A 13,873-nucleotide genomic window follows, 5' to 3' on the forward strand; every position below is an offset into this window, starting at 1 on the left:
TCAGTGTCTTTATTTATTTATCCTATTGTGTCATCTCTCCTCTTTTCCTCTTGACTCATCTCCTGTCTGTTTCCTTTCCTTTCATTGTCTCCTCTTGCCTTTCTTTCTCTTTATTTCCTTGCCTTACCTTTCCTTTACATTATTTCCTTTATTCTCCTCTCCTTTCCTTTCCTCTCCTCTCTCTTTCTAACTTCTCCTCTCATCTCCTTTCCTTTCCTTTCCTTTCCTTTCCTTTCCTTTCCTCTCCTCTCCTCTCCTCTCTCTTTATAACTTCTCCTCTTCTTCCTCTCCTCCTCAGCTCTGTGTGACATGCATCCAATGAGAGCGCTCTTCCTCATCCCCAGAAATCCCGCCCCCAGACTCAAGTCAAAGAAGTGGTGAGTCACGAAAACATACACACACACACACACACACACACACACACACACACACACACACACACACACACACACACACACAGATACTTCCTCTGCACCTGTCCTGTGGTTATTATCCGGTGTCAGCATCACATCGCGCTTCCTCCAGCCCAGATTTTGTGCCTCATTCAGCAGTAATCTGATTACACACACACGTTCTATGTTAAAGTGCTGGTTTAACGTGGGAGACCAGAGTTTCTTCAGCTTGTGCACGTGTCTTATGTGTTTTCTGTGTGTGTGTGTGTGTGTCCAGGTCGAAGAAGTTCCAGTCGTTCATAGAAAGCTGCCTGGTGAAGAGCCACAGTCAGCGGCCGAGCACCGAGCAGCTCCTCAAACACCCGTTCATCAGAGACCTTCCCAACGAGCGGCAGGTCCGCATCCAGCTGAAGGACCACATCGACCGCACCAAGAAGAGGAGGGGGGAGAGGGGTGAGCCCGCGACCCCCCACAGACTCACCTCACACCTGCACACAGCTGCACACAGCTGCATGAACGCTCAGCTGGTTGTCAACATGTGGATGTTAACCTGAAGTCTGTGTGTTTCCTGCAGATGAGACAGAATACGAGTACAGCGGGAGTGAAGAGGAGGATGAAGAGAGGGATGTTGGAGAGCCCAGGTAACACTACTAGTACTGATACTGTAGTAGTAGAAGTCTAATATTTAAAATGTAAGTATTTAAAATAAAACCTCAGACCGCTGACCCCCGGAAATTGTTCCCCTCTAGTTCCATCATCAACATTCCCGGAGAGTCCACTCTGAGGCGGGACTTCCTGCGCCTCCAGCTGGCCAACAAGGAGCGGTCGGAGCTGATCCGGCGTCAGCAGCTGGAGCAGCAGCAGAACGAGGAGCACAAGCGCCAACTACTGGCTGAGAGACAGAAACGCATCGAGGAGCAGAAAGAGCAGAGGCGACGGCTGGAGGAGGTAGCTCCCAGTCTTTCTATTTATTGGCCAAAAAGCCGCACTTGAACGCACCACAAGGATGTTTCTGATAGGGCGCTGTCTCTGAGGGCAGGGTACCGATCTTTAATGGCACCGCCCGATGTTCAAGTCACAGGCGACGTGAGGCGAGGCAACAACTCTCGTGCTCTGTCGAGTTGTTCGTAGATGTACGTGGATGGTGTCATTATTTCTGGTGTTTCTCTCTCACAGAAAGATAAAAGACACCTGAGACGAGCACGTTAGTACTGATGGAGGTGCAGAATTAACACCTGAGCATCACGTCAGATAACTGCGGATGACTGTCTGCCTGTTTTAGCCCCGCGGCTGTTTACACCTCCAAAAACATCTCAGCTTTGATTATGAAATGACTTGTCATCCATTTTAAAAATCCCACCACACCTGTGATGTTAGCACTTATCCAAATGCCAGGGAAACACACTCCTGGTGTGCACAACACACACACACACACACACACACACACAGAAAGCTGAAGCGTTGTCGTGTGACATCTTCTCCACCTATAGCAACAACGTCGGGAGCGAGAGATGAGGAAGCAGCAGGAGCGAGAGCAGAGGAGGAGGTACGAAGAGATGGAGCAGCTTCGCCGGGAGGAGGAGAGGAGGCACGCTGAGAGAGAACAGGTAGGAAACACCTGAGTCGACCCCAGACAGTCACATCACAGGTGTCGCACAGAGGGGCGTGGCTTCCTAACTCATCTCACCTCACCTCCCTCAGTCTCCCTCTGAAGGACATTTGTGGTCAAAGCTAACTGAAGCTCACCTCATGTTAATATAATTCAAAGACTATTAAAGTTAAAGGTAGAATCAGTAGGATTTGTCCCAGCTGTTCCTGAACGCACCACAAAGACAGTTGATTGTTGAGTCTCATTCCCAGGACGTCAAATAGCCACATGTTGGGTTGGTAAAGCGTCCCGAGCAGCAACAAAGTCAGAAAATAAGAAACTCTCTGCAGATACGAGACACTTACATGCAAGTGTCTTAACTCCGACTGGAGGAAAGGATGTGACCACAGCTGGACGTTCTGCTTTTGCTCGGTCTTCAGACCTAAATGTGGTTGTGACTGATGAGTTTTGCTTCGTGTTACAAGCAATAATTCACCCATAAAAACATGATGATACCGAATGTGTCCCAGTTCACACTGTCACAGTCTCAGTGGCTTACGATGCTGCAGGTAGCTCCTCTAAGAACAGGTTTAGATTGACATGATCCACGGGGTTGTTATCCAACTGACCATCAAACAAACATTACAATATGATTTTGCATATTTTCCTGCCATTTCCGACCAATTTTAAAAACTTTTAAAGTGATCTGTGCCGGGTGCATCGTGATTTTCAAACAGCCAAAGTCCCACATATCTAATTTAACAGTGTCACAGAGGAGACGGGAGGCTTTGCATGACTAATACTGAACTTTTCCTGCAGTGCATCGCTCCTCTAACGCTCTCCTTCTCCGACACAACGTCTCCCTCTCGCACAGCTGATTTCATGCTGATCTTTCACGTCATCCCTCCAAACATAAGCAGGTCTTCCTGTTCTCCTAATTACAGCCCCCTGCTGCTTCTCTTTTTATCTCTGCTCGTCTATTTCTGACTAAATCCCTGCTTTCACACCTCTTCAATAAATCTACTTTTCTCTGTCCTCCTCTTTCACTTCTTCCTCCTGTTTCCTGCTCTGCTGATGTCACTGGTTGCCTGGGCTCCCAATTTGCTTCTCGCCTGCCTCGGTGCTCTCTGATTGGCTGCGTCTCTCGCTGACCCGGGGGCTGATTGGTTAGGAGTATATCCGTAGACAGCTGGAGGAGGAGCAGAGGCAGCTGGAGATCCTGCAGCAGCAGCTCCTGCAGGAGCAGGCCCTACTGCTGGTAACATCACACACAAACAAACACACACACACAAGATCTGATTAATTAACGAGGCGGAACAAACGTCCCCGAGCTCGTGTGTTTCAGAGCGTGGATGCAGCACCGGTACCAGGACTCGGAGGACGTGGCGAGCGCTGGTTCTGTGTCAGCCCGTTTGTTATTTACACACAGATATCATGACGAGCCGACAGCAGTCAACACTGAGGCAGAACCAGAAAAACAGAAACAATTAAAGGAACAGTTCACCCAAAAACGTAAATCCAGTCATCATCTCCTCCCTCCACGCTGATGAAAGTCAGGTGAAGTAAAACAGAGTAGCAGCATTCTCAAACTGATTTGAAAAGACGTTATTTACACCCTTTTTTAAGTTGAAATCTTTAAATGTTCTAACACACACGACCCGTCAAGGGTGTAAATAACGTCTTTTCAAATCAGTTTGTGATCTCGGGGCTTCTGGAGACTTGGATTACACCAGACGAGCTGTGTGGAGCCATTTTATGTTTTATTTGGTTGTTTTTTCAGCTTTAAATCAAGTCTCCAGCTACTTCAGTTGTTTAGGAGGATGCTGCAACTCTGCTTTGCTGTGACACTCCAGAGATGTTTAGATGGAGCTGAGTAGATGATGATTAAATCATCATTTTTGGGTGAGTTGTTGACATCAAACCAGACAGCAGAGTCAGGGCGTCGTTCTCAAACTGTCTAACAAGGAGTCGAGCTTTATCCACCAGCAGACACACACACACACACACACACACACACACACACACACTCACATCGGCTGCTGCAGACTTTCACACACAGCTCGGAGAAATGCCGGACCTCTGACCTGAAGACACGGTGTCAGAAAGATGTGAGGACAGTTTCAGACTGAGCCCTCGGGCTGCTCAGTCGATGGCATCCGTCAAGTTTTGCTCCAGATTGTGAAAACGTCTCATAACACTTGATATTAGTCTTTGAAACGTAGATGATCCTGTCATTATAAATATTCTGAACGAGTAGATTTAAGATCTGGATTAAGATGAACACGTGCTTCACTTTCCATGTGTTCTTTGGACCTTCACTCCTGCTCATTGCTCAGCTCTTCCCATGTCTTTCCTCTGTTGTGTTTGACCTTCAGGAGTACAAGAGGAAGCAGATCGAGGAGCAGCGGCAGGCCGAGCGGCTGCAGAGGCAGCTGCAGCAGGAGCGAGCGTACCTGGTGTCACTGCAGCAGCAGCAGCAGGAGCCGCCGCGACCGCCGCAGGACAAGAAGCAGCTGTACCACTACAAAGACCAGGCGCCCAGCAGCAACGACAAGCCCGCCTGGGCCAAAGAGGTAGACTGTACACACGGACACACACACACACACACACACAACGATGTTAAGAATGTGAATTATAATCACGTTTCAACTTCAGATCTTTTAGACAAACTGAAAGGGGCAACACAGACACGCCCTGACCAGCTGGTGTTAGTAAGAGGCCGCTGGATGTGTGTTGATGTGTGTTGATGTGTGTTGATGTGTGTTGATGTGTGTTGATGTGTTTTGATGCGTGTTGATGTTGTCTTTGTGAAGTTTTCTGCCCTTCAGGTGTCGTCCTGCAGGAGACGATGCTTCAAATGTTTCCTGACTGTTTTAGATGCAACCACCGGACAGTAATGCTGTGAATTCCTCCGTGTTACTTTTGTTAAATGTCGAGTTTCATTCCAGAAATGATCATTTTTCGCTTACAGCAGCTTTAACATGAAGAATCAGTCTCACACGATGTCTGCGTCTTCAGACTTGACGAAACGTTCTGGAATGAATCTCTTTCAGGTCCTTTTTGTTATCCAGTGTCTTATATTCAGTACAGATCCTCCGGCTGTCATGAAGGTCCACTTTTAAACCAGCAACTAAACAACTACAGGAGATAAAGGTTAAATGTCTTGGTGACACTGTGTTGATGTTTTGTCGGCAGTTTGCATTCAGAAAACGCTGCAGTTGAACACAAACTAAGATGTTTTTCATGTTCAAACCTGCTGCGTCCAAATCACAGAGATAAGAACTTAGAGGTTTACAGTGAGTCAGACTTATCTGATTACAGGTTCATGATAGTTTGTGTTGTTTCTGCAACCTGAATGTAACAATTCATTCAAAATCATGATTGTTAAACTTAATGTAAAAACAATCACTAGGCTACAGCAGGAACAGGAAGTCAGTGGTGGTTGGCTGAGCAGATAGCGAGGTTAAGCTTCAGGATGTTTGACAGCCTGAAGTGTTTAATGTGTTGAAACATTGTCAGCTGATTAGTGAACCTTCATGATGGCTGCCAGAGGGGGCGTGAAGGTCCTCGTGAACACCTGTTCTCTGTTTTCCAGACTGTGCACGTGTTGATTTGTCTGCTCTCCTGTAAACACTCACCTTGCTCTCCAGGTGATGCGTCGAGCTCAGAGCAACTCTCCTCGTATCCCTCCCAAGAAATACCACTCCTTCAGGGAGACGCGAAACATCAACCTCGACAACCTGCTCTTACTGCCCGGTTACAAACCTCGCCGCGCCCGCCCCCCCTCCTACCCCGCCCACGTCAGTCCGTCCAGGGATCACCTGCACATGCCTCGAATCCGTGTCACCTGCGTCCCTGAACACGCCCCCAACTCCTCTCAGCCAGTGATGAGACGGAGCCCCGGCAGGAGCTCTGACAGGAGCCCCGGCAGGAGCTCTGAGAGGACCCCCAACTTCTCTCGGCCAGTGATGAGACGCAGCCCCGGCAGGAGCTCTGAGGGGAGTCCCTGCAGGAGGTCTGAGGGGAGGCCCGACTCGAGGGGCCGGAGCCCCGGCCGCCGGGTCAGTCGGAGGATGAACGGCACTTTACTCCCTCTTCTGTCTGGTCCTGCAGACTGACTTACTGACGATTTCCTCTTAAATCACTATTAACATTTGTACTTCTCTGAGCAGGCGGACTCACACATTAACTCTGGGCTGGCAGCAGAAATGCTAACGTGGACTCGTCTCTCTTTTAATTTCTCACCCCTTCACTTCTTCTCACAGCGATCTTCTCGCTAATTTCCTCTTTCTGGTGCCATCACTGCTTCCAACTCAGTTTCTCTCCAAAACTGACACTAACTCCCACTTCCTGTGTGATGACACTGAATCACATTAGACTTCTCTTATTCAAAGTTGAGCAAGAGGCTCTGTGAGGCTGCAAATTAGTGTTTAATATGCTAAATGCTCATGTCAGCATGCTTCCACTGACAATGTCAAGGATTATCATCTCCTCCCTCCATGCCGATGGAAAGTCTGGTGAAGTTTCGTAGTCCACAAAACATTTCTGAAGTAGCTGGAGATTTGTTTTAAAACGGAAAAAACAACCCAAAAAAACCCCATAAAATGGCTCCATACAGCTCATTCAGCAGAATCCGAGTCTCTGGAAGCCACAAGATCCCAAAATGATTTGAAAAGACATTATTTACACCCTCAACGTGCGGTCAAGCTAAGCTAAAAACATTAGCGTGCACCCCGTCTGAAGTGGTGATTAAAAAGGGTGTAAATAACTTGTCAAGTCAATCAATCAATCAGCGTGGCACCTCAGGGCCTCCATAAACTTGGATTATATCCGATGAAAAGTATTTGACAACACATGTATGTCAATATTAAATCAATCTTACGGCCCTGATTGTCTTTATTTTAGTTTTTAGTGCTGAATTTGAGGCCTTACAGAAAGTAATTTCATTTTTCGAGGGTGCATAAAATACACAAAAAGCACTTCTTCTCCTCCTCCTTTAATCTCCTGTCGTGTTTCCTCCTCTGCACTTTAATCTTCTCTAACTTCTTGATGATTAACCGTCACTTTCCATTTCACAGGTGACTGACACCGCCTGGGTGTTGCAGGATGATCTGTTGGATCCTTCTTCACCTTTTACTGCAGCGGCTCTCAATCTGGTGGTTTTATGAGCGTTAATATAATATAAAATAACAGATAACAGTCATTTCTTGTAGAGTAAAGAAGGTCTGGGCTTCTCCCGGAGATGATTTGGATTAGATTCAACTAAACAAACAGGTTGAGAGCTGCTGTGTTGTTGCATGTCGTGGTGATGGGATCGTATCTAACGGGTACTAACTTAAATCACTTACAGGCTTTATTTAACTCTTAAATTCCAGGTTGTTAGAGTCGTTTCCCTTTTTCTATTTGTCCTTTTAAAGATGTTTGATGCTTTGTTTAAAATCCTCACATGTTGTGTCACATGAAGTCCAGTAAAGCAACACCAGTGTGTGTAGAAATGCAGGTCAATGCTCCATATTTGAACTTATCACACTGAATTAAGGCCATGAGCACACACACACACACTGAACACCCCTCCCCAGTGTGCACACACACATTTAGGGCACATCTCCAGGCCTGCCCTCTGGTGGCAGCTGGTGGACTGATGTAGGGCAGCTGAAGCTATATCAGTCTGTCTCCCTCTGGACACCACACGTGGAAACACACACACACACATAGGAACACACACTGTGCAGAGGTAGGTCTACCCTCACCTCGGCCTCGCAGGATTTCCCTCGAAGCTCCAGAAGAGCACAGACACAGTGTTCAAGTCTAAAATCAGAAAACCAGCCACCAACACATCAGCATCATTAAATAAACCGTAGAAACACACACTTCAACGCACGCTGTGAGTGACTGTGGTCTGATGTGTGTGTGTCAGGTGGAGGAGCATTATAAGATGAACAGACAGACTTCTCCTGCATTGCAGCATAAAGTCTCCAACCGGATCTCGGACCCTTCGCTGCCGCCACGCTCCGAGTCGTTCAGCAGCGGAGGCATCCAGCAGGCCCGGACCCCGCCCATGCACCGCTCCGTCGAACCACAGGTGCGTGTCCTGCGTCCTGACAGTGTGTGTGTGTGTGTGTGTGTGTGTGTGTACATCCCTCAGGGTGTGATCTCACTGTGTGAGGGTAGAAAAAGGCCGTGACGCCTCCCTGGAAGACGAGGTGTCTGTAGGTGTTGTGGACAGGTGACAGTGAGGTGCAGCGTGAGCTCGACAGGTGGATTTGTCGTGTCAGAGGTAGTGTTGGTGAAGAGGGAGCTGATCCTGCCTAAATCCTTTGAGTCCGTCCGCTCCACCGAGGTGACTGAAACAGCAGTTTGTCATCTGATAAAGCAGACGATCGAACGATAAGCAGATCAGGTCCAAGTACAGGTGTGAACGCCCTCCAGACGCACCGAGGACACATTTCAGATCCAATCACTCGGCCCAGACAACATTCAGAGGTGGTGTGGGCCAGATTGAAAGACTGCCTACTCAACTGATGTCCTCTGTGGAAGAAGAAGAAGATTCACCTGCAGATGTTAGCAGCAGATATTCGTGAACACACTGAATATTTCAACTGAGCTATTAACTACAATATCACCAGACTCCCTTGAAAAATCGCTCAATTTTAGTAGAAACTTTATAAACTTTGTGAAACGCTGTCTCTGACAAATTCTTAATTATTTGGGCCTTCTTGTAAATTTGGCAAACATTCGACATGAAGTTCTGTCTTTGTGTAGAAAACATCACCTTCACATGTCCCAGTGATGAGCGGGGGAGTGAGACCTGATCACAACTGGTCACTAGACGCATGTTAATGTCAGGTGTGAACTGTCGGACTCAGGGCTGTCCACCTGTAATCAGGTCACTCAGGACGGATGTTGACATCAGAGTCAAAGAGTCTCTACTGGTGATCTTTGGATTTCAGCTCTACCTTTTTGCAGATGATGCAGCTCTGTTTGCTCCATCGGATGTTCCAGCTCTGAGCTTGTGACACTGTTTTTCTTTTATTTTGGAGCAAGTTTCTTTGCGAAGAAGAAGTTGAAGTGTCTTGAGAGCGTCTATAATGAGGGCGAGATGAAGGAGAAGATTGAGCTGGAGCAGTGATGTCGATGATGCAGGTGTGGTATCAGACTCTCGTGGTAGAAATGGAGCTGAGCATGACGGTGCAGCTTTTGATTCACCAGTCAGACTTTACTCCAGTCACAGGGCGGGTTCTAGTTTCCTTTAGATGTTTGTATCAGTTAATAAGACATGAAGAAACTGCTGGATATCAGCTTCTTTGTTCCCTTTACTTAACTTTGTCTGGCTCGGCTTCACAAGCAGGAGGACCTGTCGGCTTCCAGATGTGTACCACACACAGTATTTCTCTTGCTGGAGGACGTGAACTTTTATTTCCAGGGTTGTTGGAGGAAATGTCATTGTTGTCACGGGGACAAAGAAGCTGAACCAAAGGAGCAAACAGTCAGTTTCTGAACATGACTGGTGTGAACGCACCCTGAGGCACGACTCTCTTCATCATTCTCCTCACCTCTCTCTCCTCCTGCATCACTTCCTCCTCCTCCTCCTCCTCCTCCTCTGCTCTTCCTCCTGACTTGCATCCCTCATCCTGATCACATTGTTTGAACCCAAATCCTGACCCGGCTCTTCCTCCTCACCCCTGCTTGTTTCCTGCTCGTGTGTGTGTGTGTGTGTGTGTCCAGATGGCCCACCTGGTGCAGGTGAAGAGTCACGGTCTGTCAGGCTCCCAGTCTCTGTACGACCCCCACGGCGTGTCCTCCACCTCGGCGTCGCCCTCCCCCTCCCGGCCTCCCATGCCCCGGCAGAACTCCGACCCCACCTCCGACACCCCTCCTCCCCCGCCCCTCTCCCGCCTGGCGCCTCCCCTCGACAAGTTGGACCGCAGCTCGTGGCTGCGGCAGGACGACGACATGCCCCCCAAGGTCTATGCATGCCACGACCCGTGTTTTTGTCCGAGTGTGTGTGTGTGTGTGTGTGTGTGTTAACTTTTGTGGCTGGAAGCTTTTCTTTGTCTTAATTCTGTCTTTGTTTTCTCGTCTGTGTGAAGTTTAATTTCTGATGTTTTTTATATTATTTGTTAGAAGAGATGATTTTCTGTTGTCTGATCTTATTGATTTTATTCTCAAAGGTCATAAGCTCCAGTAAAATCAGAGAAATGTTAATAATGGACAAAAACCAGAGTGCAAACTTACAAAAAACGGATCTATTTGTTAGATGTGTTAATCTTCGCTGGCCTTTAGAAATTCGATTCAGCTGTCGACAAGTCAAATACACAACGATGCTACTTTTTCATCAATTAATACAAGCACTCAGGTAAATCTATTCCCCTTTTATTAAGAAAGTCCTTTAAAAGACTACAACAGCGTATGTTTCAATACCAGTATCTCTGTGACCCACATCAGTTCATAAACATTACAAAAACAAAACATAAATCCGTCTGAAGCGTCTCTAAGACAGAACACTTCCTGAATCGTCGTCACAAACACACCTCTCTCTAACGTGATATCTCCCAACTTAAGTTACGTTAGCTTAAAGGTCCAATGAAACAGCTAGTGGAGTGTTATTTTCTTTAGCATGGTTACATCCTGTAAAAAACAGCTCGGGAGGGACCTAAATAAGGCCCGATGTCCGCGTCCAAATTACTGGCTGCTCTCTCTCTGGCCACTAGCATTAGTGGTCCTCTGCTGACCCTGCAGACTGACAACAGGACCGAACAACACAGCCTCCGAGGAGACAGAGGCCAGTTTGAAGACAGGAAATACAGAACAGAGGCTAACAGAGTGAACCTGCAGAGAGCACCTCGGTACTGCAACAGGCTGTTCAGCATTAGTTAGCAGTAACTTTAGCAAGAAGAAAAGATTCAGTCCAAAAGAGAAATGAAAAATAAACGTGTTCCTCCCAGTGGAAACTACACCATCAACATGTTTCTGTCCCACTCAGAGGAGACCCCATAAAAAGACTGAACTGAACAACACAGACGGTGTCAAACGTCCCCGCGTTAAAGAGTGTGTTATATAAAAACCCGTGTGTGGTTCTGACCCAGACGGTTCTATTGTTTGTTTCCAGGTTCCTCAGAGGACGACCTCCATCTCTCCTGCTCTGGTCAGGAAGCACTCTCCTGGAAATGGACCTGGCCTCGGACCTCGGGCTGGAGCTCACCTCATACGGGCTAGGTACTCACACACACACACACACACACACACACGTTATATTTTGTGCAAAATTTTTCCACAACCACTTTGAAATGCTTCATTTTTATGTATAATACTTGAATAAAAAACACATTATGTTCTGGTAGAAGTTCCCCTTAACTTTATATGTAATAACTGAATAAACATGTTAAGTTTATACACGTAATTAAAATACTTAAAGTCAATGTTTGAGGTTTGATTATTTAATTAGTGCTGCTGAGCCTGAAACAAACAAACTAAATTACATCATTAACAAATGAAACGTTCCTGTAAAGTGTTTTAATCTGTTCTATAAGTAGAGTTTTCCTGACAGACGATCCAGCTGAATACTTATATTTTTAGATTAAATGTTTCTTATATTGTACACACACACACACACACACACAGATGGAGCACACACGGCAAACACACACACACACACACACACTCACACACACACACACACACACACACACAGATGGAGCACACACATGGCAAACAAACACACACACAGACACACACAGCTCTGATGTAGCGCTGTGGAAACGCAGGTGCTTTTTTTTTTTTTTTTTTCGCACATGAATGAGACAGCGCTGTGTTTGTGTTGCCGTAGCAACCCCGACCTGCGGAGGACCGACGTTTCCATGGAGACGCCCCTGAAGAGGACGAGCAGCGGCAGTTCCTCCAGCTCCAGCACCCCGAGCTCCCAGGGAGGCTCCAACGAACGAGGTGCACACACACGCACACACACACAAACACACACACACACACACACACACACACACACACACACACACACACGCACGCACACGCACACACACATGCACACACACATTAAATGTCCTCTTCCTTCTCAAATATCCAGACTTTCCAAAAATGTTTTCACTTTCCAAAAGTCTTTAAAATTCACTCACTCCTCATGATGTGTGTGTGTGTGTGTGTGTGTGTGTGTGTGTGTGTGTGTGTGTGTGTGTGTTCAGGTAACTCAGCCGTGAAGACAGACAGCTCCACACTTTCTTCCCACGAGACCAAAGATGACAACCGAGAGGTGACACGACCCAGCAGGCCTGCAGTGAGTAACACACACACACACACACACACACACACAGACACACAGGTTGAGATACTGTATTTCTATTTTATGTTATGTCCCACTACATTTCAAGCTGAAATACTCTAGTTTTTACTTCTCTACATGTATTTAACATGTTTTAGTTTCTTTGCAGATTCACATTTTTAATACAAAATATAAATCACCTAATAAACTGTTATTAGAAATTATATAAAGTGTTTAAAAATGGCTCGACCTGTAACAGTTGCAACATTAAAAGGATCTTGTATTGGATCATAATACATAACTACTGCATACTGGTACTTTAAGTACATTTTTCCGCTAATATTTTTGTAAGTAAAATTTAAAATTCAGGGCTTTTAGTTGTAACAGATTACTTCTAGATTGTAGTATTGGTACTTTTACTTAAAGTGATAGTTGTGGTCTTTTGATGGGCACGGCACGGACAGCCAGACGCGTGTTAGCCACATAAAATAAGTCCCACCTAGAAAATATATTCCCGTTGAAGTGGACGCTTTGTTTTAACATTATTGGCACTCAACGTTGCCGTTCAACAGCCTTTTCCTTTGGCACTACATTCCGCCTGTGCGTAGGAATACGGACGTTGTGCAGGCGAGGGAATGTAGAACCAATATTTCCTAGGTGTGCCGTCTGGACGAGCGCCGGGCTTTGAAGCCAGTCTTGTAATTACATCGTCACGTGATGCACTAGGGGCCCATAAAGACTTTGTGAAGGAAGCGTGTCTAAAATGGTGGATTCATTATATTTTTTAGCGTCACAACGGACGTGAAATGACTCGTCTGACCAAAAACATTTGGAAAGTTTAAAAGAGCTGCACGATTAAATTATGGAGATCACGGTAATTTTCTCGAGCCATTGTGGCCACCGAGCAGCTTTCATAGGACTGAACGGGCTCCGGCTCCACGGCTGTGTCCAGGTATAATTAAACGTCCTCGTCTGCTCCCTGTCGGTGCTGCGTGCTGCTTCTCCACACAGGTGGAGAGCTGACGATGATCTCCTGCAGGAAACACACTGAGAGATGAGTAGCTCATACAAGCCAACATCAGAAGACCTGAAGTATCACTTAAAGTAAAACATCTGAGCACTTGTTCCACTGCAGCAGAGTGTGTTGGAGGATGTGTCAGCACACAGCGACTCTTCTCTCTGAACTAACCTCGCTGCTGCTCATTTCCACTCTCTTCCTCTCATCCTTTCTTCCATCCCTCCTTTCATCGTCCATCAGAGCTATAAGAAAGCTGTAGACGAGGTTAGTGACATTTCTCCTCCTTCACCCCTCCCTCTCCACCGTCTCCCCGCCGCCCGATGAAACCTCTCTGTATTATTTCTTTCTTACACTCACCTGTGCAGGTACAAGTTGTTTTCTGTCCTGACACAAATCAGTTAAGCTAAAACAACGCAGCATCGTCGGGCTAACGAATCGGCCAACGCGCTGCGCTGACAAACACGTGCAAGCACACGTTTCTGGTAAACCTGCACATGCACAGATGTATAAATGTACAAAATGGACCAGAACATCTGGATCTTCACGTCTTGCTCCTCTGATTCACACTCTGACACATGCATCACCCTCTTTTTTCCTCTCTGATC

The 13,873-nt window shown here is 46.7% G+C and overlaps 1 protein-coding gene across 7 annotated transcripts in view; it reads left to right on the forward strand.

Moving 5' to 3' along the window:
• The window catches only part of tnikb (TRAF2 and NCK interacting kinase b), a 48,209-nt gene that overhangs the window by 18,652 nt on the left and 15,684 nt on the right, over window positions 1-13,873 (forward strand). Inside the window, exons 9-22 of one of the 7 annotated variants that reach the window (XM_073487924.1) lie at window positions 299-377; window positions 670-845; window positions 967-1,033; window positions 1,142-1,340; window positions 1,883-1,999; window positions 3,152-3,238; window positions 4,356-4,553; window positions 5,631-6,041; window positions 7,898-8,062; window positions 9,706-9,945; window positions 11,090-11,196; window positions 11,807-11,922; window positions 12,174-12,265; window positions 13,509-13,532. In XM_073487924.1, the coding sequence (XP_073344025.1) occupies window positions 299-377; window positions 670-845; window positions 967-1,033; window positions 1,142-1,340; window positions 1,883-1,999; window positions 3,152-3,238; window positions 4,356-4,553; window positions 5,631-6,041; window positions 7,898-8,062; window positions 9,706-9,945; window positions 11,090-11,196; window positions 11,807-11,922; window positions 12,174-12,265; window positions 13,509-13,532 (2,078 nt within the window). The remainder of the gene's footprint in view (window positions 1-298; window positions 378-669; window positions 846-966; window positions 1,034-1,141; window positions 1,341-1,882; window positions 2,000-3,151; window positions 3,239-4,355; window positions 4,554-5,630; window positions 6,042-7,897; window positions 8,063-9,705; window positions 9,946-11,089; window positions 11,197-11,806; window positions 11,923-12,173; window positions 12,266-13,508; window positions 13,533-13,873) is intronic. The other 6 variants (XM_073487925.1, XM_073487927.1, XM_073487926.1 and 3 more) reach the window with 6 other exon arrangements.

This window comes from Pagrus major, chromosome 19 (genome assembly GCF_040436345.1).
Source record: "Pagrus major chromosome 19, Pma_NU_1.0".
Taxonomy (NCBI): Eukaryota; Metazoa; Chordata; class Actinopteri; order Spariformes; family Sparidae; genus Pagrus; species Pagrus major.